Source organism: Quercus lobata, chromosome 4 (genome assembly GCF_001633185.2).
Source record: "Quercus lobata isolate SW786 chromosome 4, ValleyOak3.0 Primary Assembly, whole genome shotgun sequence".
NCBI lineage: Eukaryota > Viridiplantae > Streptophyta > Magnoliopsida > Fagales > Fagaceae > Quercus > Quercus lobata.
In genome coordinates this window covers 75,797,771-75,824,911 of record NC_044907.1, presented here as the reverse complement: position 1 = coordinate 75,824,911, position 27,141 = coordinate 75,797,771, and the positions used below count along the sequence as shown (strand labels likewise).

Below are 27,141 nucleotides of genomic sequence, written 5' to 3'. Positions count from 1 at the left end.
ATTAAACTATAAAAGACTTTATCAGTTAAGCTAATTCTATTCTTTGAGATTTGAGGAATGACACTCCATCCTAAATCTAAAAAAAATAAAAAATAAAAATAAAAAACTCCTTACCTTCACTAATATCAATAAAAAATATATTATAAAGTTAAAAAAAAATTCCTCTATCATAGTGAAAATAAACTCCAAATCACTCCAAACAATTTAGTAAAAGAGGACAATTTATTTCCCAGTACCGAAAGACCAACTTGTAGTGTAATTGTCTAACTTTAATTCTAATCCAAAAAAAAAAAAAAATCCTTGTTAGTGTAATTAAAGAGGGGAGTGTAATTAATTTTTTATTTTATTTATTATTATTATTATTTTTTTTAAAACCCGACCAATCCTCTAAACCCTAAATAAGTAAATATCACACGAGCCAACCCGATTTTACAATCAATTATCTCGAACTCAAAGTCGGTCTATTAAAAAAAAACATCACCGCCTATAGGAAAAATAATCTTTCCTCTTCTCATTCGGAAACATCCACCGCCTCTCTCAATTCTACACATATAAGTGAAAGTAGGTGTTACTTTCCATTTTTCATATCACAAACTCAGTTTCTCTCTTTTGCAAAATTATAAGTCTCTCTCTCTCTCTTTATTTTTCCAGTTGCAGTGACACTGTAGTGTAGTGAGCCATGGCCGTGGTGGTTCTAGATAAAGCTACTACGTGGGACGTGGGATTAACCCACGAAAGGCTTTCACACAATAACTCATCCACTGTTGTCTTTCATCTACAACCCGACTCCACCCATCATCATATCTGGAGAGATGCTGAATATGATGAAGTTCAACACCAAACCCAACTCCCAATAACTGGACTCACCACCGTTGAGATTCTTCAACAAGAGTTTCTCAATCGAGATGTTGATTTCTTGTATCTAAAACTCTCTCAGCTTTTGCCTCCTTCCTTAGATCAACTCGAACCCCGACAACGAGAGGAGTTGGTGCTTCAGATCATTGCGAGGGCTTACGGGGTTTTGCTCGATTATTCCAAATATTTCCCTACTGCTGTAAATTTGTTGATGCGTGTGTATTTGAATATTGTCACAACGTACAGTGTGAGTTTGGAATTTGAAGGAGAAGACCATACTTATACACCTGCTGCTCCATCAGCCATCGTGGCTTTGAAGGAAGGAAGGCTTAACTCGAGCTCTACTGATACTTCTTGTAGTATCTGCTTGGAGGATTTTCCAGTTGGTTCGAATGTCTCATGCATGCCTTGTTCTCACATCTTTCATCGGCAATGCATTGTTGAGTGGCTGAATAATAGCCATTACTGTCCTGTTTGCCGATTCAAGTTGCCGACTTAATTAGATTGTAGTTTATAGTAGCAAGTTTTTTTTTCTTTGATATTCTTTCATGTAATGGATGAGTACTATAGTTTTCAAATTTTGCTTTTTGTGACTGAATATGTATGAAAACGAAATTAAAGTACAGCTTGCGTTCTTATTCTCTTTTATAAAAATTTGAATCTTGCAAGTTTTTTAGGCGGTAGCTACTATGGATCTTTTGGATTCGGTTATTATTATAAGGGACTAGGAGTGCTTTCGATATTAATAATGCCTAGAACAAACCCCTTCTCGCACCAAAATTTATATAATGTTTATGCGTCAATTCATGATTAGTATATAAGTTGACACAAGATGCTTAAGTATCTATACCTAGATACTTGAGCATGTTGTGTGGAATATTAACCACGTTAAATTTAATTTAGGTTGTGAAGAACCACATCCCCTTGAACATGTGTTGAATCTTTGATCACCTTAGAAATTCATTTAGGAAAACCACTATGTTCCCAATCAACATAAAACCCACCAACTGCGGCAACATCAATGGAAAATATGGAAGCTGGGCTTAGGCTTTGCCATTCCAAAAAGTAGTCAAACAAAAATCACAAATTTAGAACATAAGCGGACAAAACTATTTGGAAATATAGTATGCAACCTAAAGGACAAATCCTGCTTACATTAGAACCATGCATCCATAAACTGAATGCCAAAGCAAGTAGATTGCCTGATGTCCAAATCTTAAAAGGTTGCTCATGAGTAGTGCCTTTAGAATTTTGGACCCTCAAATCTAAATCGCCAATCAGGTCCAATTCCAAAACCTTTTGGATATGCAAAGACATTCTTTGAGAGCTGACTGTGGGGCAAAATGGCCCATTATCATTAATTTTGGAAATATTTTGCCCAGAAACACTGTTTCCGAACAATATAGCAATCTACCACTTTTTTTGGTACTTGAGCTTGATGAGCTCGAGTACCATATTTTTTTAATCCACCTTGGCCTGCTGACATGGAAAGTTTAATTAAAAAAAAAAAAAAAAATTGGCCATTTAGTACTCGAGCTTGGTGAGCTCGAGTACTGTTCATGGTACCCGAGCCCATCCAGCTCGGGTACCATTCTGTACTTGCAGTGTATGGACTGTATGGACTTAACTCCTTAAAAATGGGCTCGGGTACCATTCTGTACTTGCAGTGTATGGACTGTATGGACTTAACTCCTTAAAAATTGGCCAACCAGTACAGAATGGTACCCGAGCTTGAGGGACTCGGGTACCACGCACTCTCTCAATCAAGCTCGGGTACCACGCACTCTCTCAATTTTATAACAACATCAAAACTTCCTCTCTCAATACAAACTGAAAAACCCAGCTGATAAACTTCATTCCCACAGCTACTCTCTCATCACTCACTCTCTCAATCTGCCTCACTCTCTCAATCTCCCTCTCAACTCTCTTTGACTTGGTCAATCTCGCTATCAAACTCTCCCACACGCTCTCAATCTCCCTTTCAGTCTCGCTCTCGCTCTCATTCTCCGTCTCCCTCTCGCTCTGTTGCTCGGTCTCCCTCTCGCTCTGTTGCTCACGCTCTCGGTCTCCCTCTCACAAGGTATGTCTCGCTCAGCTTGCATCTTCAGTTTGAGCATTGGGTATTTGTGGGTATTTGTGTTTGTAAATTTTGTATTTTTATGCATAATTTGATTCTGGGTTTTGATCCAGAAATTAATTAAGGAATTCAATTCAATTTAGTTAGTTATTTTTTTTTTTGGGTGATTACTAGAATGTTGGTCTGGTTGTGCTTGTCTTTTGGGTTTTTTACTTTGCCACCGTAAGCTTTCTCCGTGTTGATCTTTTGTGCAAATGGATCTTTTGTGCAAATATGAAAAGTGCTGTCTTTATGAATAGATTTGATCCTTTCGTTTCTAGATTTAATAAGGGTCTTTGCATTTGGATTTCTGGTTCCAGCTTCAGACTTGTGCTATTCTAGAATCTTTCTAATTCTGTGTCTAAGTTATTGTTGGGTTGATGGGGGCTGTTTTTACAAAGATACATAAATTTTTAATACTCAATTAGTTGTTGGGGGGTAAGACCAACGGTGCTAATTTATTGAGTGGTATGATCTCTTGGGGCACTTCAGTAAAGCAAGGTGTAAACTTGATGATGCTTAGCTTTGGACAATGGAGAGCTTAGTTAAATTGGCCATTGTCCAAAGCTTAGAAGTTGGTCTTTGTAGTTAAGTTGATTTTTTGGAGCTTGCTGATTGCTCTCAAGTGTAAGAGCAGCTAATATGCAAAACATCAGTTAGTCAAATTACTGAAATTTTGATCCTGATTGATTGCAATGAACTGGAGAATTTGTCAAAAGCTGATATTTTAGGATGGACTGATGGCAGGTATCAAAAATATAGGAAGTATGACTTTTGTTGAAGTTTAAGCTGTCATCTTCTCATGTCTGTAAAGATCATTACCATAATATCCAAGCCAAACATTGGTTATACAAAACACAAATGGTGTGTAACTATAGCTCAATTACTTACGAAAAAAAGGGGAGTATAACCCAATGGCGCACATTCATTCAATTTGAATACTGGGCCGAAAATCAGTCTACAATCCATGAATGAGATAGCTACAGAGTAGTTTCCTTTCCAACGAAGCAAGTAGATATATATATTTTTTGGTTTATTTGCTATTAGTGCTTCATCAATCCACAAGATTTGTAAGTGGAAATAACCATCATTTGATCCCCTGTCAGCAGCTGACAACCAAGGCACCAAACATGATAATATGGCATCATTTGGTTTGACTCATGCATCATATGACTTACTTTGTATTCTTGCAGATTTGTCAAGATTTTTAAGGGTTCCAAAGTGCTAGTAGAATTCATATTTCAGGTTTAATAAATTGTCATATATTGAGGTCTAAGAGGTCCTCTATCATACTAGATAAGACATTAAGATCTCCGCATTTCCTTATATGCTGATCTATTTGTCTTCATCGTGAATGTGATTAAACTTGTTAGACTTGTAGCTAAAGGTAGATTCTTTTCCAAAAGTTTGTTATTCTTGTGAACATCCATTAATGAATTGCTTATACATTCACAGGTTTTGGGCTATTCCTGATCCGGATAAGCTGGATGAGGAGGCTTCATCAGTGGAGAAACGTAAATCAAGAGCTCTTAATCCCACAGACGACTGTGAGAAGAAGGCAAGTCTGAAGAATATTTTTATCATAGGCTCCACTGCCTTTGTTAACAAATAATATTCTTCAAATTATTACAGGATGTGATTGTTCGGACGGGGGACATACTTTCTCAAGTTTCACAAACACATGATGTGATCATGTAACTTTCTATATCCTTCTCAGTACCGTTTTAAAGAATTTAGGCAGTATCTTAGATGTTGTAATTGTGCACCCTTCTATATCATGTAATTATTTTAAATGACACATGAATGTGTCAATGCTTTCAGGAAAACTTTGCTGATAATGTTTCACTAAGCCATCAAATATCAGAAGTCTGGGCTGTAAGCAGGAACTTAACTATTCTTTTACATGTAAATTCAGTTAAATCTAGTTAAGCCAGCTAATTAATGTTCCAGAATAAATCAGGACCCAAGGAACTAACTGATCAGAATTACATATTGTTTAGAATAAATCATCTGATTAAAATTTATTCTCTGAGCCTATGCAGTTTTAATCCTTTGATTAAAATTTCTTCTCTGAGCTTATTTAGTTTTACTTCTGTATTTTGCAAAATCATATAGAAGGATCTCATGAATTGTCAACAAAAAGTCAAGTATACTTTTCAACAGCTGTTGCTAAGTGGGATGCTGATTTCTATATAAAAGTTGATGATGATGTTCACATAAATCTTGGTTAGTGTGTCTGTAGTCTAATATAAACGTTTCTACGTTTGAAATTATTCACAAAATAATTTATACATTAATTCGTTGTATGTATTTAATAGTAATTGAAGTAAAGTACTAAACATTAAGATTACTTTCACTTAAAAACCTGTTCTATTAATGCATTGACAGTTTGGTAACTTAGAAGGCAATGCAATAACTGATCAATATTTATTCTTACTCCATTTGTTTCGACAGAAAACCTTGTGTAAAGATAGTTTTTTGTGTGTTCCAGTATTTGGTAGGATCAAAAAAAATTAGTCAAAGGAAAACTATCTTTAGTCAACAGAAAATGTAAGGCTTATTTTTAGAGATTGTATTCTCTATGGGTTGTAGGGTCTAAGTTGAAAAACTATCGTTCTTTTGAGAAAGAAAATCCATGAGGAATATTTATGGAGACCTGAACTGAAGGGACAATTTATTGGGTCATACCTGTTTTTTCCCATCTATTTTGGTAATCAGTTTCTTTGTTTTCCAGTTTGATTTATTTTCTATTTATTTGATTTTGTGCTGTTTGTTTGTTGAGAAAACGAAGGGAAGTGAAAGTTTTTGGCCTTACCCTTGCACATTGGGAATGTTCTTAAAGTTTGTTTCTAAGTTATGGTTGTATTAACCCTTCTTTGAGATTTAGTCAATATTAGACTTCAAAATGTTGATATTGTCTCTGATGATGAATAAACAATTACTTTCCTTCTTCGGAGATTTTATATGTGGAAAAAATTTGGAGACCTGAACTGAAGAGGCTTAACATTAACACACACACACACACACATTCTTTCTTTAGTTTGAGCTAGTGTTTCATGTTTCGTACTTGATTCTAGTACATATGTGCATAGTTTTACTAGTCCTATTTGATTAAAGTGTGATTGTTTGATGGTGTTCTCCAATGTTTGATGTTTTAAAACCATGGAACACTGTTTGGGAGGTTGTTTGGGTGTTTTCGATATATGTGTGGGTGAAAAAGTATGTGGAAATGTGTGTAATGTTGTTTAAAATGTGTAGTTTTGTGTTTGAGATGGCTTGCCAAACAGGCCCTAAAATTTTCCTGCCAATCTAAATATGGGAACTAAAATGAAAGTTTTCTAACTTAAAGTTGCTACCAAACACAGGAAATTGGGATAGCTTTCTAGAAAATGCTTTTTGGAAAATGATTCATTTTTGAGAATTTATTAATTTCGAAACAAACAGAACTTTGCCGTTGTTTTTCATTATGACAAAAAGCTTCTAAGTCCAGAAAATGAATCAATTCTTTTCGGGCTTTGATGTTTTTAAACTTTCTTATTATTTTTGTGAACGTTGGAGATCTTCGTTAGCCTCTAATGATGCGTACAATAAAACTTTCGTTCTCCTGAGTTTGTTAATGCTGAAAATATTTGGAGACCAGAACTGAAGAGTTTGCTTAGAAGATCTTTTGATGCATTTCTTGTTTGTTTTATGTGGTGATTTTTTACTTTATCAACTTTTCTCTTTTTAGAAAATTATTTCACCTTTTTCCTACTAGGCTTTATCAGTTCTATCAAATGCCATTTGAATGGTTATGGACCCTTAGGATATTCATGAACTGTTGAATAGGTTCTATGTTTCATTGTTGGGTTATTTTGTAGACCAAATTTTTTTTGACGAATTGACTAAATTGTTCATGTAACATAGCTTGCATTTCCAATCAAGGATTTGAGGTGTATATTTTTATTTTGGCATTATATATTTTCTTTTAAAATTTCTTTTTGTATATATGTTGTTCTTTGTTATACTTGTTACTCTGTCTAATCAATTTTTTGTTGGGCGTATTCCTTTCCAGGAATTTTATCATTGGTACTTGTTTTAAGAAAATCTCAAAAAGCTCCATTTATTTTTCAAGGTGAGGTATTTTATCTCTATAACTCTTTTTTTTGTTTAATTATGTCAATTGTTTTACAATGTAACTTTTATTAGTTTAATTACTGACTAAATTTATTTTTCCTTTGTTCTCTTTCCAGCAAGCCAATGGAGGAAGATGTAAGTTATTTTGAATTTTGAGCTAAATGATTTTGTGGTTTTTGAGTGCATCTTTAATTCTTTACAAAATTTTGTTTTAATAGGTTTTCATCTTTACCTTGCATATCAGCATATGGCGTTATTCATGTACCATTTGAATATTACGGCTCCTTTATCCCCATTTTGCAAGTATCCATCAGAGAATCATCAATAATCCATGATTTAATATTTTCCTTATGTTGGTTCTTTAATTAGGTATGGAATGGTGAAACATGACATGAATTTGAGAAAAAGATGAAAATACGTACTGTTTCATGACCTTGTAATTTATATTAAGAGGCCAGCATTTTACATAGAGGAGTGGCACTTCAAGAACAAGCCTATTATCGTGGTGATGAACCCAAAAGGGAAGATGGAGTGCCCAAATGCAATCCATATGATTTGGGTATGGGGAATGAGGGCCTTTCCTTTCAGTAGCTCTGTTGAAGAAGCTCTGTCAAATGGAAGAGACTGGATGGGATCCATAGTGAGCAGACACTTAGCCGTGATGTTTATCGTCTTGGACGTCGATTTGACTTCTATAGGACGTCTTGTATTGCTACTAAATAATGTTATTATGTTTAAGACTTTTCTTTTTATGCTAATATAGTGTTTAAGATTTTTTTGGTTAGTAACCAATGCCACTAGTATGAGGGTGGGTGTGTGTTTGAGACTTGAGTAATGCTTCAAAAAAAGACATCTTGATTAATTTGGTGACTGATGCCCACATTTGTGGGGTGCATCTTTATATAACGTCAAATTTTGACATTGCAATAATGGAAGGCATCTTTATTTATAAGTATGACACTTGCTAATTGCTAGCATCTTTTTTTTTTTTTTTTTTTTAATAATCTTTTTTTTAGGTTAAAAGATGGAACTTTGAAGATATAAGTATTCACAATAGAGATTGTAAAAAATTAGGCAGAACAAACTCGGGTACATTCATAGCAGAGATTGTAAAAAAATTAGGCAGATTAGTACCCTAGTCCACCAAACTTGGGTACCAATCTGCCTAATTTTTTAAAACTGTCAAATTTGTACCCGACTTTGGTGAACTAATTGTATCTTTTTTTTTTTTTTTTTGGATTGATTTTGGTAAATTAAAATTATAATAAATGAATGCTTGGAACCCGAGTTCACCAAAGTCGGGTACATGGGTAATTCTCTTTTTTTTTTTTGAATTGACGAGGATTAATTAGAATGGTTTCTTATCTTCTTTCAGTATTTCTTTTTGGTGTGTCTATCAAAATTATTGGGAAAAAAAAGTTATCCTTACTGTAGTTTACTTTAAAGTTGTAAATCATGAATCAGACCAATAGGAAAGCATTGAAAAGCTTTAGTTGCCCTGAACTATGCTCCAGATACATCTTTAACTTCTTTGGTGAATATAGTAGCCATATTAAAAATCAATGGACTTCATTGTTTCTTTGCAATGATTATTGCGTGAGCAGGCAACTGTTCAGAAATGGATTTTATTATCATCAGAATGTGACCGTAATTATTATCATCATCACAGCCTGATTCAAGAAGCGATAAAAATGGAGAAATATATCAAATAGAAATCTACCATTGATCAGTCTTGAAGAGCAATCATATTATTTCTTGTATCAAACTTGAGATCCTGGCTTAGTTTGACATTACGCAACATGTACAGCAGCATAAAATCATGTCTTAGTTTTGGTAGTACTAAAAAGGATATAAATCTAAGCATCCATTAAAATGCTTTCAAGCCATTCAAGATGAGAGTAGTATGATAACAAAAAGGAGATCAAAGGCAGGGCCCACTAATAATGACAGCCATGCCATAAAAGGAAACTATAACAATATCAGTAGTTAGATAACCAGTTGGTAGCACTTCCAACTCTTGGCATGCCGACAGTTTCCCTCTTCGACTCTTCATCCACGGTAAAAGTTACACCACACACCTGACCAGAACTGTCCACCCTTGGCACAGGATTCACCTCATTAAGGGGGTGTTCATAACTCCTCAAGCCTCTAGACGATGTGAAGAAGCATCCTTTGAAAAACAACAGAAACAGATAAATCAGCAAGCTAGTAGTCATGCTCATGAAGTAATATCAAAGCCCGAAAAGAATTGATTCATTTTCTAGACTTAGAAGCTTTTTTTCCTAATGAAAAACAACGGCAAAGTTCTGTTTGTTTCGAAATTAATAAATTCTCAAAAATGAATCATTGTCCAAAAAGCATTTTCTAGAAAGCTATCCTAATTTCCTGTGTTTGGTAGCAACTTTAAGTTAGAAAACTTTCATTTTAGTTCCCATATTTAGATTGGCAGGAAAATTTTAGGGCCTATTTGGCAAGCCATCTCAAACACAAAACTACACATTTTAAACAACATTACACACATTTCCACATACTTTTTCACCCACACATATATCGAAAACACCCAAACAACCTCCTAAACAGTGTTCCATGGTTTTAAAACATCACACATTGGAGAACACCATCAAACAATCACACTTTAATCAAATCGGACTAGTAAAACTATGCACATATGTACTAGAGTCAAGTACAAAACGTGAAACACTAGCTCAAACTAAAGAAAGAATGTGTGTGTGTGTGTGTGTTAATGTTAAGCCTCTTCAGTTCAGGTCTCCAAATTTTTTCCACATATAAAATCTCCGAAGAAGGAAAGTAATTGTTTATTCATCATCAGAGACAATATCAACATTTTGAAGTCTAATATTGACTAAATCTCAAAGAAGGGTTAATACAACCATAACTTAGAAACAAACTTTAAGAACATTCCCAACGTGCAAGGGTAAGGCCAAAAACTTTCACTTCCCTTCGTTTTCTCAACAAACAAACAGCACAAAATCAAATAAATAGAAAATAAATCAAACTGGAAAACAAAGAAACTGATTACCAAAATAGATGGGAAAAAACAGGTATGACCCAGAAAATGTCCCTTCAGTTCAGGTCTCCATAAATATTCCTCATGGATTTTCTTTCTCAGAAGAACGATAGTTTTTCAACTTAGACCCTACAACCCATAGAGAATACAATCTCTAAAAATAAGCCTTACATTTTCTGTTGACTAAAGATAGTTTTCCTTTGACTAATTTTTTTTTATCCTACCAAATACTGGAACACACAAAAAACTATCTTTACACAAGGTTTTCTGTCGAAACAAATGGAGTAAGAATAAATATTGATCAGTTATTGCATTGCCTTCTAAGTTACCAAACTGTCAATGCATTAATAGAACAGGTTTTTAAGTGAAAGTAATCTTAATGTTTAGTACTTTACTTCAATTACTATTAAATACATACAACGAATTAATGTATAAATTATTTTGTGAATAATTTCAAAGGTAGAAACGTTTATATTAGACTACAGACACACTAACCAAGATTTATGTGAACATCATCATCAACTTTTATATAGAAATCAGCATCCCACTTAGCAACAGCTGTTGAAAAGTATACTTGACTTTTTGTTGACAATTCATGAGATCCTTCTATATGATTTTGCAAAATACAGAAGTAAAACTAAATAAGCTCAGAGAAGAAATTTTAATCAAAGGATTAAAACTGCATAGGCTCAGAGAATAAATTTTAATCAGATGATTTATTCTAAACAATATGTAATTCTGATCAGTTAGTTCCTTGGGTCCTGATTTATTCTGGAACATTAATTAGCTGGCTTAACTAGATTTAACTGAATTTACATGTAAAAGAATAGTTAAGTTCCTGCTTACAGCCCAGACTTCTGATATTTGATGGCTTAGTGAAACATTATCAGCAAAGTTTTCCTGAAAGCATTGACACATTCATGTGTCATTTAAAATAATTACATGATATAGAAGGGTGCACAATTACAACATCTAAGATACTGCCTAAATTCTTTAAAACGGTACTGAGAAGGATATAGAAAGTTACATGATCACATCATGTGTTTGTGAAACTTGAGAAAGTATGTCCCCCGTCCGAACAATCACATCCTGTAATAATTTGAAGAATATTATTTGTTAACAAAGGCAGTGGAGCCTATGATAAAAATATTCTTCAGACTTGCCTTCTTCTCACAGTCGTCTGTGGGATTAAGAGCTCTTGATTTACGTTTCTCCACTGATGAAGCCTCCTCATCCAGCTTATCCGGATCAGGAATAGCCCAAAACCTGTGAATGTATAAGCAATTCATTAATGGATGTTCACAAGGATAACAAACTTTTGGAAAAGAATCTACCTTTAGCTACAAGTCTAACAAGTTTAATCACATTCACGATGAAGACAAATAGATCAGCATATAAGGAAATGCGGAGATCTTAATGTCTTATCTAGTATGATAGAGGACCTCTTAGACCTCAATATATGACAATTCATTAAACCTGAAATATGAATTCTACTAGCACTTTGGAACCCTTAAAAATCTTGACAAATCTGCAAGAATACAAAGTAAGTCATATGATGCATGAGTCAAACCACATGATGCCATATTATCATGTTTGGTGCCTTGGTTGTCAGCTGCTGACAGGGGATCAAATGATGGTTATTTCCACTTACAAATCTTGTGGATTGATGAAGCACTAATAGCAAATAAACCAAAAAATATATATATCTACTTGCTTCGTTGGAAAGGAAACTACTCTGTAGCTATCTCATTCATGGATTGTAGACTGATTTTCGGCCCAGTATTCAAATTGAATGAATGTGCGCCATTGGGTTATACTCCCCTTTTTTTCGTAAGTAATTGAGCTATAGTTACACACCATTTGTGTTTTGTATAACCAATGTTTGGCTTGGATATTATGGTAATGATCTTTACAGACATGAGAAGATGACAGCTTAAACTTCAACAAAAGTCATACTTCCTATATTTTTGATACCTGCCATCAGTCCATCCTAAAATATCAGCTTTTGACAAATTCTCCAGTTCATTGCAATCAATCAGGATCAAAATTTCAGTAATTTGACTAACTGATGTTTTGCATATTAGCTGCTCTTACACTTGAGAGCAATCAGCAAGCTCCAAAAAATCAACTTAACTACAAAGACCAACTTCTAAGCTTTGGACAATGGCCAATTTAACTAAGCTCGCCATTGTCCAAAGCTAAGCATCATCAAGTTTACACCTTGCTTTACTTAAGTGCCCCAAGAGATCATACCACTCAATAAATTAGCACCGTTGGTCTTACCCCCCAACAACTAATTGAGTATTAAAAATTTATGTATCTTTGTAAAAACAGCCCCCATCAACCCAACAATAACTTAGACACAGAATTAGAAAGATTCTAGAATAGCACAAGTCTGAAGCTGGAACCAGAAATCCAAATGCAAAGACCCTTATTAAATCTAGAAACGAAAGGATCAAATCTATTCATAAAGACAGCACTTTTCATATTTGTTCTGCCTCATAACCTCTGAAATTCTTTAATATAAGCAAAAGGAAACAGAAGGGGCATAAAATAGAAGATCCATTTGCACAAAAGATCAACACGGAGAAAGCTTACGGTGGCAAAGTAAAAAACCCAAAAGACAAGCACAACCAGACCAACATTCTAGTAATCACCCAAAAAAAAAATTAACTAACTAAATTGAATTGAATTCCTTAATTAATTTCTGGATCAAAATCCAGAATCAAATTATGCATAAAAATACAAAATTTACAAACACAAATACCCACAAATACCCAATGCTCAAACTGAAGATGCAAGCTGAGCGAGACATACCTTGTGAGAGGGAGACCGAGAGCGTGAGCAACAGAGCGAGAGGGAGACCGAGCAACAGAGCGAGAGGGAGACGGAGAATGAGAGCGAGAGCGAGACTGAAAGGGAGATTGAGAGCGTGTGGGAGAGTTTGATAGCGAGATTGACCAAGTCAGAGAGAGTTGAGAGGGAGATTGAGAGAGAGAGGCAGATTGAGAGAGTGAGTGATGAGAGAGTAGCTGTGGGAATGAAGTTTATCAGCTGGGTTTTTCAGTTTGTATTGAGAGAGGAAGTTTTGATGTTGTTATAAAATTGAGAGAGTGCGTGGTACCCGAGTCCATCAAGCTCGGGTACCATTCTGTACTGGTTGGCCAATTTTTAAGGAGTTAAGTCCATACAGTCCATACGCTGCAAGTACAGAATGGTACCCGAGCTTGATGGGCTCGGGTACCATGAACAGTACTCGAGCTCACCAAGCTCGGGTAATAAATGGCCAAATTTTTTTTTTTTTTTAATTAAACTTTCCATGTCAGCAGGCCAAGGTGGATTAAAAAAATATGGTATTCGAGCTCACCAAGCTCGAGTACCAGAAAAAGTGGAAGATTGCTATATTGTTTGGAAACAGTGTTTCTGGGCAAAATATTTCCAAAATTAATGGTAATGGGCCATTTTGCTCCTGACTGTGGGTAGAAATAGCCAAATAGGGCTCTCAACTGCAAACTCCATGGCATCCTTAACCACTTGATGTATCTTCTTTCTATGGCCTTTAACTCTACTTCACTGGCTAGAATGATCTAGATCAAGTAAGTCTTCAACGCTGAGATGGGATCTATACGCTCTAGCAGCATAGTGTGCCTTCTCAGCTCCCAAAAGAGAACCACAAATTGAGGTGAACATTTATCACCAAAAAGGTTCAAAAAAATATACTAAAAACATCATACAAGAAAGAGAAGAAATTAAAACTCATTCTTAGGTACACATCCAATTCTATTGATCTATAACAGATACTCGAACTTTAAAGCATTTACAATGCAAGATTAATTCAAAATATCGGTAAGGATCTACAAATCATGATGTCAAGATTCTACGCATGTATAGTGAAGCATTTTATGAGTAAAAGACTCATTCTTGGGCACAGGCTCATTGAATTCTATGTTTATACTTATGAATGTATTTTCTATAAATTTATCTTTGGTAAATGAAAAATGAAACAACAAAATGTCTACAATGGCAGATATTCAAATAAAGAACATAAGGCAAAAGCCAGAGTCCTACATTCCCATCATCTCATAAAAAAGGTTTTCTAAAAAATAGGCCTAATACAATCATCTTATGTCCCAACAATTTAACAACTCAATCCTCTTAGTTTCAACCAGAAAAATTTTGCACTTGACAAAGCTAAGCTACCTTTCCAGTTGACATGCTTCTTCAAATCAAAGTAAACAGCTGCCAAGCTGATCCAGATAGAGAACTAGCTGCTTATCAACCATTTAAGATGCCATTCAATATAATCCTTAAGCCATAATCCAACAAAAGTGAATTTTTTACTGCCAATTACACAGCATACCATTGGTTGACCTCACCCTCCACCTATACTTGCATCGGAAGGGGGTGCTATTTGACCTAGAGCTCATTAGCAATCATCCAACTCAATTAATTCAACATCAGAATATAGAAAATTTTCAATACAAATGGCATGTACAACTGAGGATGGGGAAGCATCATTTGAATTTGGTTCAACTACATGAAACACTCAGAAAAACAGAAGTCAAACAATGTGAAAAGAGGTCAAAACTGGAACCAGCTATTTAATTGTACAATTCATAGAGAGAAATCCTTTCGACAATAATATAAATGGAAGTAAATATGGCACTTACCCAAAAGAGAGAGAAATTAATAATGGCAAGAGGCAAATAAAAGTCAAATGCTCACCAGGGTCACAAAGCTCATCAGGATCAGCCAATGAGTGTCCTCTAAACCAATGTCTCAAATTCTGCCAATGTCCGCTGTTCTCTTCTATCCCTTCCAATTGCCTCTGCCACCTCCCTACCCTTCAAAATATTTCATACCATCAACAGGAACTCTTGACATCCTAAATGCAGGCCTGTTGCCACCAGAACCTTTCACCAATGAACTCTTACCCACCAAGCAAAATTTGCTCTTCTGACATCAAACAAGTATGGTCTCGGCAACACCCAGTGCCAAAGTGCAAGCTCAAATATCACAGCAGAGGCAGGAACCCATTGCTCATGTATGTCATGTTATGTACTGATCACACAATCTTCCATCTTCAAAAACTAGATATACCAGGTTAACACAGCCTCTTCGCCTCTTCATCATTGTAGAGGAGAAGGAAACCAAACATATTTCCCGTGACACATCTGGGTGTACACATCATAAACAGCCCTGCCAAGTACCATGTCTACATAGAGCTCCAAACCTTCCTCTTTTGTGATCATTTGAACACCCAATTAGCAAAAGCAGAAAACTGGAACTTTGTTTGTCTCACCAGAAAATATTTAAAAGGTAATTTTCCAATAGTCCCCCAATAAAAGAGAATGACTAATATGTTAAGTCTATTTACTTATTAAAGCTAATATGAAATATCATAAAAGTTTCTTACATATCAGGTTAAGACGTATAAATCAGGATCATAGAAAACAAAAACAAAAAAGAAACTTCAATGTCATGATCTGTGTCCTTTTGGATCCAATGTATGAAACAGTCTCCACCTAATAAAGGAAACTGAGCAAATCTGCTTTGCTATCTCAGATACCCAATACTAATTAAATTCTGCAGAAACCAACAATAGTACTCCTTAAATTGCTTTCCTTCAGTAAGATCTCTAGTTAAAGAGAATTTTGCCAGACATTCTAGGAAAAAGAGAGACTGATAAGGAAACTTCCTCTTTAAATGCTAACAAAAAAAAAAACAAAAAAAAAATCATTCCAATAAGTTACAAACCAAAGAGCACGACAAACAACCAAGCGACTATTATTTACCCTCTGCGGCAATCCTTTTGCGTATCTCATGAGCTGTATTGAAAATGCCAAGAGTAGGTTTGTTGCAAACAAAGCATTTCTTGTTCTTTGCGTGATGCTGAAAAAGAGAAGAACCTCCAGTTAGAATACACTTTCAAATAAAGGAGAGATGGGCAACAATGAAATCAGACTGACATGTTTTGTAGGAAACCTTTGGCCATGCTTAAGCACAGAACAAAAGCAAATAAAAATGACAACATGATATATATATATATATATATTTTTAACAGAGTTGTTTTGACAATGCAATTTGCTAAAAGCTCGTGTCATCTGCTGCATAATCAATCTTGCTAGAAACTTCATAATAAGAGATTTTATGGCAACAATCAAAAGGAAATCCTAGATCTGATAACTACATTGATTTGTTGGACCCAACATACACCTTGACTGAATGCCTAAAATTGCAGACTCAACAGTTGGTTTAAATTTAACAAGCAATTGGCTCAAAATTGAAACCACAAAGAGAAAAAAAAGCATAACTCAGTTCTCTAATAAATAGGACTTCAAACTACTTATACAAAAAACACATGTTTTGAAAGACTTCACTGAGAAATAAGTTTATAAACCCTAATCATCAAGTTATTTACACCCATATAACAACCTTATGTGTTTGATCCATGCACAAACACTAAGCCAGTTATAAGAACCCATTACCATACCTAGGCAAAATATGTCTTGACAGAAATGCAACCATCAAAACTCTGAGAATAATTATGACACCTGAATTTTATCTCAAACTTAAACCAGCTCTAAGTTTTCTATGTTAGTGTATTAGAAACCCATCTGTCAGCATCTTGCTGAAAAATTCACTCATAGCATTTGATTGTATCATTAATTTGCATGGCGGAGCACCTCATCTAAAAATTTAACTAGTTTACATATGTACATAAGTGTGTAAGTATGTGCTACTAGTATTGGGGAGGGGACAGCACTAAGTATAAATCTTTCTAACAAGCCTACACTTTGTCATGTTTCATACACTACAAGTCTGCAATTTAATCCATTGCCAGGTTCACTCTTAAAATTTAAACAGGCATCATAAATCCACAAACAGTAGACTGATTATGCTCCATAATTTAAGTTGGTATAAAAGGGATACCTTTAATGCGCAATGCTCACAGAAATAGTGCTTGCACTTGGTTACAACAGCATCAACAAAAGGCTGCCTGCAAATGAAACATGCAAAGGGCAACGAATCATCATCATCATCTTCCTCACCAGGGTCTACACCACCATCATCCTCATCATCTAATCCCAAAGCTAGATTTCTCTTCCTTACTTTCTCTGCTTCATCCCACTCCTTCTCCATTTGCCATCCAGACTTGTAATCCCCTCGATCATGCATAAACTTACAAGAATCTCCATACCCACAGTAACCAGTCTCTTTGTAATCCTTACATATGTCCGGTTGATAATCAAATCTCGCTGAAACTCTTATGTGAGCAGAAGCCCTCAAAGGCCCATGTGCTCCGCCAGCTTTCTCACTAGCAACCGTTTGCTCTCTTCGGAAACCAGCCTTGTAATCAGTATATCCATTAATTCCTCTATACAACTTTTCATCCCCAAAGCTTTTTCCTTTCCCCTTCAAAGCCTCCTCTGCTTGCTAAAGAGATCTCTCGCATAATGCACGAGCATCTCTTGAGAAATCAGTCTCAGTTTCTAGAGTTGCTGTTGCTCTGCTATCATGTTCAACTTGAATTTCCCTTGAAGACTCAAACTGAAAAATTGGCTTTTCAGATTCTTCCTTTGCTTCAGTAGACGTTTTGTTCTTAGAGGATCCAGTCGAAAAATACAGCTTATTGTCAGGCTTTATGGTTTTCTTTTGACTGTGTAAGAATGAGCCTTCTGTTTTTGAATCATCCTCTTCATCTTCATCAACTGTTCTTTTTCTGATGTTTTTATTCCTTGACGGCTTTCTGAAAAAGTTGCAGACTGAAAAGACAGATTATAAATATTTTGGGATGAAAATAGCAAATAACCACAAAAACAAAAGATAAGAATAGTATCCAAATCGTGAATATACAAAGAGAATGGATTACAGCAGAAGAATTATACCTTGTTCAGGCTGTTGATTTTCACCTGAATCTGCCATTAAGGACTCCTGAAAATAATTGACACATAGTGTCAGTCCCATACTAATGCTTCAGAAAATATAACAGAATATTAAGCCAAATTAATAGAAACTACAGCAAATTTGGAATCTACACAAACAACCATAATCAACCAAAGAAAATATACATCGAATGCAGGTCCAGAATTATCAAAAATATACATATAGATACAACAATGATACATACACACACAGAGATACTTCAGCAACACTAAAGAGTGTACTAACAAACAATTCAACTATATTTGGTGGGATTGTAAGTCTGTTTCGTAGAGACAAGTTCGTCTCAGTATCGGTGAGGCATGAGACCCTAAATAGACAAAAGTAAAGTAGTTTCTACCTCTTTGAAGAATTTCATCAGACAGAAAAGGCACTGCCCACTTCTAACCACACCAAAAACTCGAACACAAATACATAGAAAGTAACATGCCCATATAACTCCCTCATATAGTACAATAAGTCAAAAAATTCAAAAACCCCAAAAAAAGTTCCCAAATTTATTTCAAAAGCCCAAAACTAAATGCACCCTTTTGGCTCACAAAAGCAGACACTACACTTGGTTCATTTCAAATGCATTAAATCATTCATAAACCCCAAAAAATACAATTTACAAAACTACTTCAGTCAATTCATAAACCCCAATACACATCCAAGATATTCATGAAAAAAAAAAATACTAAAATCACCATGACCCAGTAAGAGATTGAGATTAGGGTTATCAAATTTTCAATTCAATGTCCCAAATTTGATCTCACAAGCTCCAATTCAAGGTGAATACAAAAACCCTTATCCCGAGATTATGGAATCAAAAACCACTCGAAATAAAAACTAAATATAAACAAAAGTGAGTGAAATTGAAATTAGGGTTTTGTATTTGATCTAACCTGTGAGTAAATTGGCAGAAAAAAGAGCAAGTAAGAGAGAAGAAGCAGAAGCAAGTTTCTTCAGAAAGGAGCAAATCTGAGAATTTGTGAGAATGCGAGAAAGAAGATTTTTTTCTTTTTTTTTTTTAATTTATTTAAAAAGAATAAATTTCCTAACAAGCGATATATAAATATTATATATTTAATAAATAAATAAATAAATTCATGAATTAGTAATTTACTTTAAATAAAATAATATTATCAAAATTCTTATAAAAATTAGAAGAATTATTTATACTAAATATTTTTTTAATAATTTTTTTTATTACATTTTTTTTTTTTGCCACATAACTTTATCTAATTTTCCCTTTTATTTTTACAATAGATTATTTGGGCCTATCGTTGAGAATTTATAAGTAATCTCTCAATTTATTTTAGGATTACATAATTTTTTTTTTCCCTTTCCTTTCTTGTTTAATTTTTTTTTTACTTCTATGATTGTGTTTTCTTGATTCGCGATTGAATCTCCTGGTTTCATATCATCAGGGCCGGCCCTTCCCTTAGGCGAGTTAGGCAATTGCCTAAGGCCCCAAAATTTTAGAAAAGAACCGGGTAGTAGAGGAAAAAAAAAAAAAAAAAATTTAGTTTCAAATGAATTACAAAAATAATCTGGCACATCCTTTTAACCAAAAAAACAAAAATTTTGGTAAATCCTATTAAACATTGGTTCTAAACAAAATCATTGACCAAAAAACAAACAGATAAACTACAAATCCGGTCTAAGAGATTAACCACAAAACAATCACAAATAAATCCACTCAAAACCCTAAAAATTTTACCTTTCTGTCTAGTCTCTCTGCTCTCCGCCTCTCTCTAGTCTCCAGTCTCCACTGTTCGCTCAACAGACAACAGCTCAAGCAAGGCAGCAAGCTTGAAGCTCCTCCGCCTCCTCAGCCTCTCTCTGATTCTCTGCTCTCCGCCTCAGCCTCTCTCAAGTCTCAACTGCTCATCTCACCGTATCAGGTTCTGAGGTTCAGGAATCAGGTATAAAAATTATAAATATTTGGGCCATTTTATTTGTTAAGAACTTTAGATAACTTTGTTTATTTGGGCCCTCACTGGCTGGTTTCGAAACTTTGTTTATCACTTATCAGTATCATTATGGCTGCCTGGACCCTCCCTGGACTGGGCGTTAAGTTTGGGCCTTCAAGTTTCTTTTTTTTTTTTTTTGGTGAGTGGGTCTTATTAATAAGTCTTGTGTTCAGTGTTATGATTGTACTTAAATTTTTGTTATGTTTGTACTTACTTTTTATTTTTTAATTTATGCAAGTTGAAATTGCTAAAAACTTGTTATTGTTCAGTGAAATTATAACAATACTTTTTATATAAATCAGGTTCTATTTCTCATTTGCTCTACACTTGAAATTTATTTTTTAATTTTGTCTTTATAAATATATTGTTTGATTAGAAATATCTACTAGAAAATATGCATCTGGATATGAAAAACTTAAAAAAAGAAAAAAAGAAGAAAAATTAATTGAGTTTAAAAAAGGATCAATTGATAAATTTATTATTAGTAATAAACAAAATATAACACAAAATTTAGATGAAAATATCACAAATGAGCAAGAAATTCACCAAAATAATTTAGAAGAAAATGATGTTCAATTTTGCAATACAACAAATCTTAATAATGAACTTCAAAATAATTTAGAATAAAATGAAAATAATGATGAAAAATATAATATAAAAATATTAAATAAACATTAATTTAATTAATATATAAGTATAAAAAAAACCCCATTTTTAGTTCTCGACTTAGGCCCCAAAATATCTAGGGCCACCCCTACATTGAATCTCTTGGTTTCATATCATATAAACACTGTAACAAATATTTATATTATCTTATAACAATTGATTATGCTTTCCTAACAGGCTAACACAAACTATTTATACTAGTTTTTTGGGTAAATTTTAATATATATATTATGAACATGGGGAGTGTTTTGGTGTTTAGGGAGTGTTTTTTTGGGTGGCCGGGTAGTTTTATTTTAAAAGAACATGGGATAGTATTTCAATGTAGAAGTAGAAACAGTGTTTCAACGTGGGTAGGAATTTATTTAAGAGAGAACTTACTATTTTAACCCTATTTTGATTAGTTTAGATTAATTAAATTAAGGGTGTTTTTTACAGTAAAAAAAAGTAATAATTAACTTTCCGAATCCTCTTAATATATACAGATAAACTTGTAACTCTGACAAGTATTTTTTTTTTTTTCTAAGTTTGGAGTAGTTTCAAATTAAACTTTAAAATTTTAAAAAGTTTAAATCAAAATCATGAATTATGAAGTTTGAAATTCGTTTTAAATCACATTTTTAATGAGTTTCCATTAACTAAAACTAAAAAATGAATTTAAATATATGTTTTTTATTGGAAAATTTTAATATATATTAAAAACCTATCCAAAAAAAAAGAAGAAGAAGAAGTCAATCCTTCCACATGAAACAACAAAACATATAGTATAGTGAAGTTATATAACAACCAATCTTACTTCTTTCTCAATATATATATATATATATATATATATAACACAACCAATCATTTAATCATTTTTACCAAAATATTATTAATTGAATTTCAAACTATATAAGTTCATATCCAAATTATATCATATGTTATATAATTAAATCGTGTCTTACATATTGTGATTGTACCAAGTGGGCACCATTTTTTTCTCCCAAAAAATGAAAAAAAGAAAAAAAAGGTGGACCCCATTTATTTTTAAATTAATACCTTTTCAAATTTTGTTCCCCTTTATGTCATGTAACATACTCTAAGAACATTAAAATAACTAGCACAGTTGATTTAAGCAAAAGTTTATTACAAAAGTTTCAAAAAGGATTTAAGAGTTTCTATAATTTGTAAAATTTGTTTATTATTTATTTTGTTATTTTAATACTCTACACAATTTTTGGTTTAATCTAAGATAAGATAATGAAAAACATTACATGATAGCATTGTCGTTAAAAAAGAGGCATGAATATTGTTACAGTGCTGGTGTGGTTCAATTTCATAATTGTAACCTTAATCCTAGATAATGCTCTAATTGAAGAAAAAAAAAAAAAACTAATTGCAAAAATTGTTGGATGATGTTCATTTGGTGTTAAATTATGTCTTTTTTTTTTCTTTTTTTATCACTGAATAGCAACTCTCTCTGAAGAAGTTTATTGGAAATACAACAAAGACTCATGCCAATATCAACATGAATGCAGTGGAGGGAGTGATCCCAAAAACAAGATCATTTACTATTCAGCCAGAGCTTTGTGTTCTAACAATGTTCCTTCATCAAGTAATTTATTCATCCTTTTACCTGAAGATTCTATAGTTTGACAATCTTTTATGCTTTGTGGAATTGAATGTTGGGTGGCATGTTATATGTTCATCATGTCCAAAAGAATAGATTGTTGAGATCCTGAATGGCAAGATGAGAAAGGTTAAGAAAATAGAATTTGAAATTTGTGAGAAAGTCATCGGGAATTTCTGGTCCTGTGCAAAAAAGACCCTTGATTTCATCTGTAAGGAGTATGACAAGGAAAGGAGAAGACACAGAGACACAAAGTAGTGTGTCTTTAGGTGGTGAGAAAAACCTTGTGAATGTTAACATTAATATTCTAGACAATTTTATCAATTCAAATTAATATACCAGATAGCTTTATCTTCCATTCAAGGGTAGTTATTTTAGCTGTGTAAAGTGTACTTTCTAAAAACTATCCTTCCTCTATTAATTGTTGTTGCCATAAATTGGTCACTTTGTAGCAACTTTCATAGATTAATATCATAGTGGAATGTGCTACCTAATGAAATTTGGTTCGGGGTCGATGTGATATTGATTCCACCTTTTCCTTATCCCGAGTCCACTATTTTGGAACAAGATGGTTAATTTTACCATTTCTAGTACTGCCACATACAGTTTCTGTAATTCCTACATCATTTATTTAAAGTTCCAGTGATATATTTTTCCTTTTCTTATGTTTTATTGGCAAATAAATAAAGATGAACCATATCTTCAAGTAATTGCCAAAAAAATTGCTTAACTCATCTTTAGGCCAATACGAGATAAGCAATTGTGTAGAAAAGTGCAGTGTTCTAGTAGCAGTGATGTGGTGATCCCGTGTCTTGTGCAGCACAGTACCTCCCAAGGCATGCTCTCCAAAATTAAAGAAAAGACAACAACACTTTCATAGTGGTAACTCTAGAAAGGCAATAAGAAGAACTTGCAATATTCAGACATCACTATGATAGTGGTAACGCATAAAATATAGTTTCTAGAACATGAAGAAATTGCAATATTCAAACACAAAGTAAGATGCATTTGCAACTCTGGAATGGCAAGTAACAAATCTTGACAGATTCCTCTGATAATTTCGTACAATTATTATTTTATACCTTTAACAATAAATCCTATTCTGGAATATCTTAGGCCACAAAGATTTAAAGAAGGATATTTGATGCCTTTTGTCAATTTGTGAGACATTTAACAATGTTGGACAGATTGAATTTTGATGAACAGAAACATTTCATTAATCAAGACTAAGTTTAATCATTTCATCAACAGCAAATATAGAAACAAGCCCTGCATTCAAACTAAACCCAGCAGAAAATGACAATGAGCCCATCCAAAAAATAAGTTTAAAAAATAGAAAGCACAAGATCAGATCCGAAGAAAATTTTGGAACTGTTCAAGTGCGATGCACAAAATGAATAGTTACTGACAGATTGATGCCTTTTGTGAGGTATTTTCCTGCTTTTCAATGGTTACCATTACTTAGCACAAGATCAGATCCGAAGAAAATTTTGGAACTGTTCAAGTGCGATGCACAAAATGAATAGTTACTGACAGATTGATGCCTATTGTGAGGTATTTTCCTGCTTTTCAATGGTTACCATTACTTCTCTTTACAAGTTGCTCAAGTCAGTTCCAAAGGATAGTCCATTTCGATCAGAAACAAAGCATTCGATACAATTGTTGTGTGCTAGATAGCAACGCAAAATGAAGTTATACATTTCTTTTTATTATAGAAAATCATAGTATTCCTTATATTCAAAAATGAGAAAACAAATCACAATATGACAGTAATAGTAGTAAGAAAGCAATGAAATATGGGTGACATTACTTGCTAAAATGAAGAATATTGAAAGTATGAATTTCTGGTGCTATGGTTTTTTTTTTTTTTTTTCCATCTATTGTGATGCAATGCCAAGGAACCAAAAGAGAGTAAATAGGTCATAGCTACTTTGTGGCAAACGATGGAGTCTAATTCCTATATTATCAATATCACGTGCTGGATCATTAAATTGTTATTGCAGTAATACAACCCAAAGCTTAAATTCACTTTTGCGCAGTAAATTGAATATGCAGTAGCAATTCTTGTACATGTATTAATTGAATAAGCTCCCTTACAATTTGTCATTGCCAATAACAGGTACTTCCTCGTATTTAGAACTGTCTCTAAACCTTTTGGGAAGAATGCAGTGGCCTTTAAATAGCACACCAAATAGCAGACCACCACAACAAATCACAACCATGGTAATCCCCAAATTCATTTTCCAAATGGATTTTTTAGCTTGGGTAGTGGTCATCGAATTTGAAGACAGTTGAAGAGGTTGAAAGTAAAGAGGATCTGACTTTGATCGCCTGCTTTCAATAGTTCCCTTAGCAATTTCAGCCTGCTCTGCATGCAGTGGAGGGAATTGAACAGTAATCCTTGTTTCACAGTCCACTGAACCATTTTTTATCGAATTTCGATCATGTGATTCAAAATCAAGATGCCGACATCCTATCATGCACAGGAGACCAATATCCCTATCATATATTCCTTCAGCAGAAATAATGACTAATTTGGATAAACCATCAGCCTCAAACAAGAAGGTTATCTTGTAACTCATATTCAGCATTCTGCTATGGTTACTTTTCAGCTCATCCTGATGTACATAAATCACATCTCCCACAAATTGTGGCCTTAAGAAACCCGACGCTACCTTTCCTTCAGTGTTCCTCACCAACAAACCAAATCCCATGTCCAGGGAAAACCCATCAGGATAAGACTTTCCCTTGCCCCTAACAATTTCCTTCCCTTGTGCACAAGAATTTCTTACAGCCTCAATCTTAGTATACTCATATCTAAGACCTTGGGGCTCAATCACTCCTACCCAATTCTGAAACCCAAATCTTCCAAAGTAACCTGAATCCTTCACATCTTTCTTGCTCCAAATTTCCCCCACCATACTACCCCAATTCCTTAATGACATAACTGCCGGAAATCTTAAACTAAACCCAATTTCACAATCTCCAACAGAAGCATTAGCCAAAATTCTGCATGCAACACCACAAAACTTATTCTCATTCTCATCCCATGCACCCTCAGCAATTAATGTTGCATTAGGACCGGGAAAATCAGATTCCATATCATTAGGATTGGGAAAACCCAACAACAACTGTACCTTTCTGCTGCGTTGGTCACACCTAACCCCACGATAAGCAATATAATAAGGCAAATACTCAATACTCCCACGTAAAGGATTGCAATTCACACTACCACAATCACTCCAATATTCCAATTCATGAAGACTAGTCTGGCCATCAAAAAAGAAACAAACACCGCGGTCCAATTTGCTTGGAGACAAATTAATATCTCCATCACCTTTCTGCGCACTCAAACAATCACTCTTATCAACCTTTGCATACTCATAATCTGGATTTTGTGACAAACCCAATATCAGAATCGGTTCAAAGTAATTATAATCATTTTTCATATGCAAACATTCTAATGTTCCACCAATCAAACTACCATAAATGCTATTATTTTTTGAATAATTAAGCTTAAGAACAACATCCGGATATTTTGAACTAAACGAACCAACATAACTCTTCCCTGATCCGACCATACAAAGCTTCCCAGAAGATTCTGACCAATACCCATTAACCGAAAACACCGAATCGTCTTCCCGATACCTTATACTAATCAAACGCCGCCTACCAAAAACAGATTGCTTCCACGGGTCTCGAATGTTCAGGATGGCTTTGACCTTGTGAACGCCGTGGGAGGTGGTGTTTTTGATATATGAGGGGTTGAAGGAGAGAGATATCCCGGACTCAGATGTTCGGTTGAAGATTCCAACGCCGCCGGAGAAAAATGCGAATTGGAAGCTGAGGAAATCGTTGGAGTGGGAAACAGGGACATTGTCGGAGGATAAAGGGGGCTCGGGAACGACGTCATTGCAGTGCTGGGAGTAAGAGATTTCGGGTTTCCGAAACGGGTTTTGGAAAAAAGCTGTGGCGGTGGGGAAGTTGAGGAATAAGAATAAGAAGCAGAGGAAGGGACTGAGTCTGAATTTCAATTTCTTAGGATTTGGAGAAGAAGAAGAAGAAGAACATGAATTCGAGCCCATTGGCGCGGTGAAAGTGAAAGAGTTTACAAGCAAAGCTTAAATAAGAGAAGGAAAACTGAAAAGATTGAATTGTTTTTCACATTGATGTGAATTGAAGATTACAAGAATGAAAGATAAAATAAAAAAGAGACTTTTATTTGCAGTTTTAATAACAGAGTGCGGAGAAAAATTGGCGGGAGAAATAACTACTTAAACAACCTATTAAATAAGGTGATTACAAGTGTTTAATTTGTTTCTCTAATTGTGAGTTTGAGCTGACATCGTTTGGACTTCTGCAATAAGTGGTGGAGGCTTATTTTTACAATAGAGTTTGGTAGGTTCTAAATATTTAGGATAAATGTTTAGATTCTAATTTTATGTATGTTGGTGTGGTGATCACTCTATAAGTATAAATGCTCGTGGGGTGTGGGGGGAAAGGCCCGGGGTTCAAGTATTCAGGAGGGAGCGTCACACACATATACACTTAGATTAGGCTAGAGTAGAAATTCTATCTTGTATTAAAAAAAAAATATATATATATATATGTATGTTGGCAAACCGAAAACAAAAACATGTCTAGATTATGTGTTAGACATTGCTCAAGTGTGTACAAGTCAAGATTTAAGAACAGTCAAGCTGCAAAAAGAAAAGTTCAAAATCTGTGAACATCTACTGAAAGTTAGATCTACAATCAAGAACTGGTGAAGGAAACTTACTGCATAAGAATCAACTACTGACGGTGACCTAAAATTTTGAGTGAGATCTCAAAGTCACAAATGTGAGTGTTTGTG

General features: G+C 34.2%; 2 protein-coding genes, 2 long non-coding RNA genes, 3 other non-coding genes and 1 pseudogene across 11 annotated transcripts; 4 read left to right on the top strand and 4 right to left on the bottom strand.

The window, feature by feature from the left end:
* Positions 1–679: 679 nt before the first annotated feature.
* Positions 680–1,354, top strand: LOC115985818 (E3 ubiquitin-protein ligase AIP2-like). Its single transcript, XM_031108720.1, has one exon. The coding sequence runs from the start codon at positions 680–682 to the stop codon at positions 1,352–1,354; it is 675 nt and encodes a 224-aa protein (XP_030964580.1).
* A 1,238-nt stretch (positions 1,355–2,592) lies between these two features.
* LOC115987236 lies at positions 2,593–7,957 on the top strand. 4 transcript variants are annotated; one of them, XR_004091022.1, is made up of 7 exons: positions 2,595–2,935; positions 4,427–4,665; positions 4,793–4,846; positions 5,087–5,197; positions 7,026–7,085; positions 7,204–7,222; positions 7,457–7,957. It is a non-coding gene; the product is annotated as an uncharacterized LOC115987236 (long non-coding RNA). The 4 variants fall into 4 exon arrangements; XR_004091021.1 differs by having other exon boundaries at positions 2,593–2,935; positions 4,427–4,846; XR_004091019.1 differs by having other exon boundaries at positions 2,594–2,935; positions 4,793–5,197.
* On the top strand, positions 5,888–5,971 carry LOC115988260. Its single transcript, XR_004091429.1, has one exon. It is a non-coding gene; the product is annotated as a small nucleolar RNA Z159/U59 (small nucleolar RNA).
* On the top strand, positions 6,540–6,623 carry LOC115988261. The gene has a single exon (XR_004091430.1). It is a non-coding gene; the product is annotated as a small nucleolar RNA Z159/U59 (small nucleolar RNA).
* Positions 7,958–8,813: 856 nt separating the features above from the next.
* LOC115983991 lies at positions 8,814–11,272 on the bottom strand. Its single transcript, XR_004090330.1, has 3 exons — positions 11,143–11,272; positions 10,962–11,015; positions 8,814–9,257 (listed from the first exon to the last, which is right to left on the bottom strand). It is a non-coding gene; the product is annotated as an uncharacterized LOC115983991 (long non-coding RNA).
* On the bottom strand, positions 9,838–9,921 carry LOC115988259. Its single transcript, XR_004091428.1, has one exon. It is a non-coding gene; the product is annotated as a small nucleolar RNA Z159/U59 (small nucleolar RNA).
* A 4,195-nt stretch (positions 11,273–15,467) lies between the features above and the next one.
* On the bottom strand, positions 15,468–19,990 carry LOC115983990 (annotated as a pseudogene). Its single transcript, XR_004090329.1, has 5 exons — positions 19,762–19,990; positions 18,005–18,050; positions 17,049–17,881; positions 15,911–16,007; positions 15,468–15,824 (listed from the first exon to the last, which is right to left on the bottom strand). The product of XR_004090329.1 is annotated as a zinc finger CCCH domain-containing protein 1-like (transcript).
* Positions 19,991–24,183: 4,193 nt separating this feature from the next.
* LOC115985817 lies at positions 24,184–26,371 on the bottom strand. The gene has a single exon (XM_031108719.1). The coding sequence runs from the start codon at positions 26,369–26,371 to the stop codon at positions 24,380–24,382; it is 1,992 nt and encodes a 663-aa protein (XP_030964579.1). The 3' UTR covers positions 24,184–24,379.
* Positions 26,372–27,141: the final 770 nt, after the last annotated feature.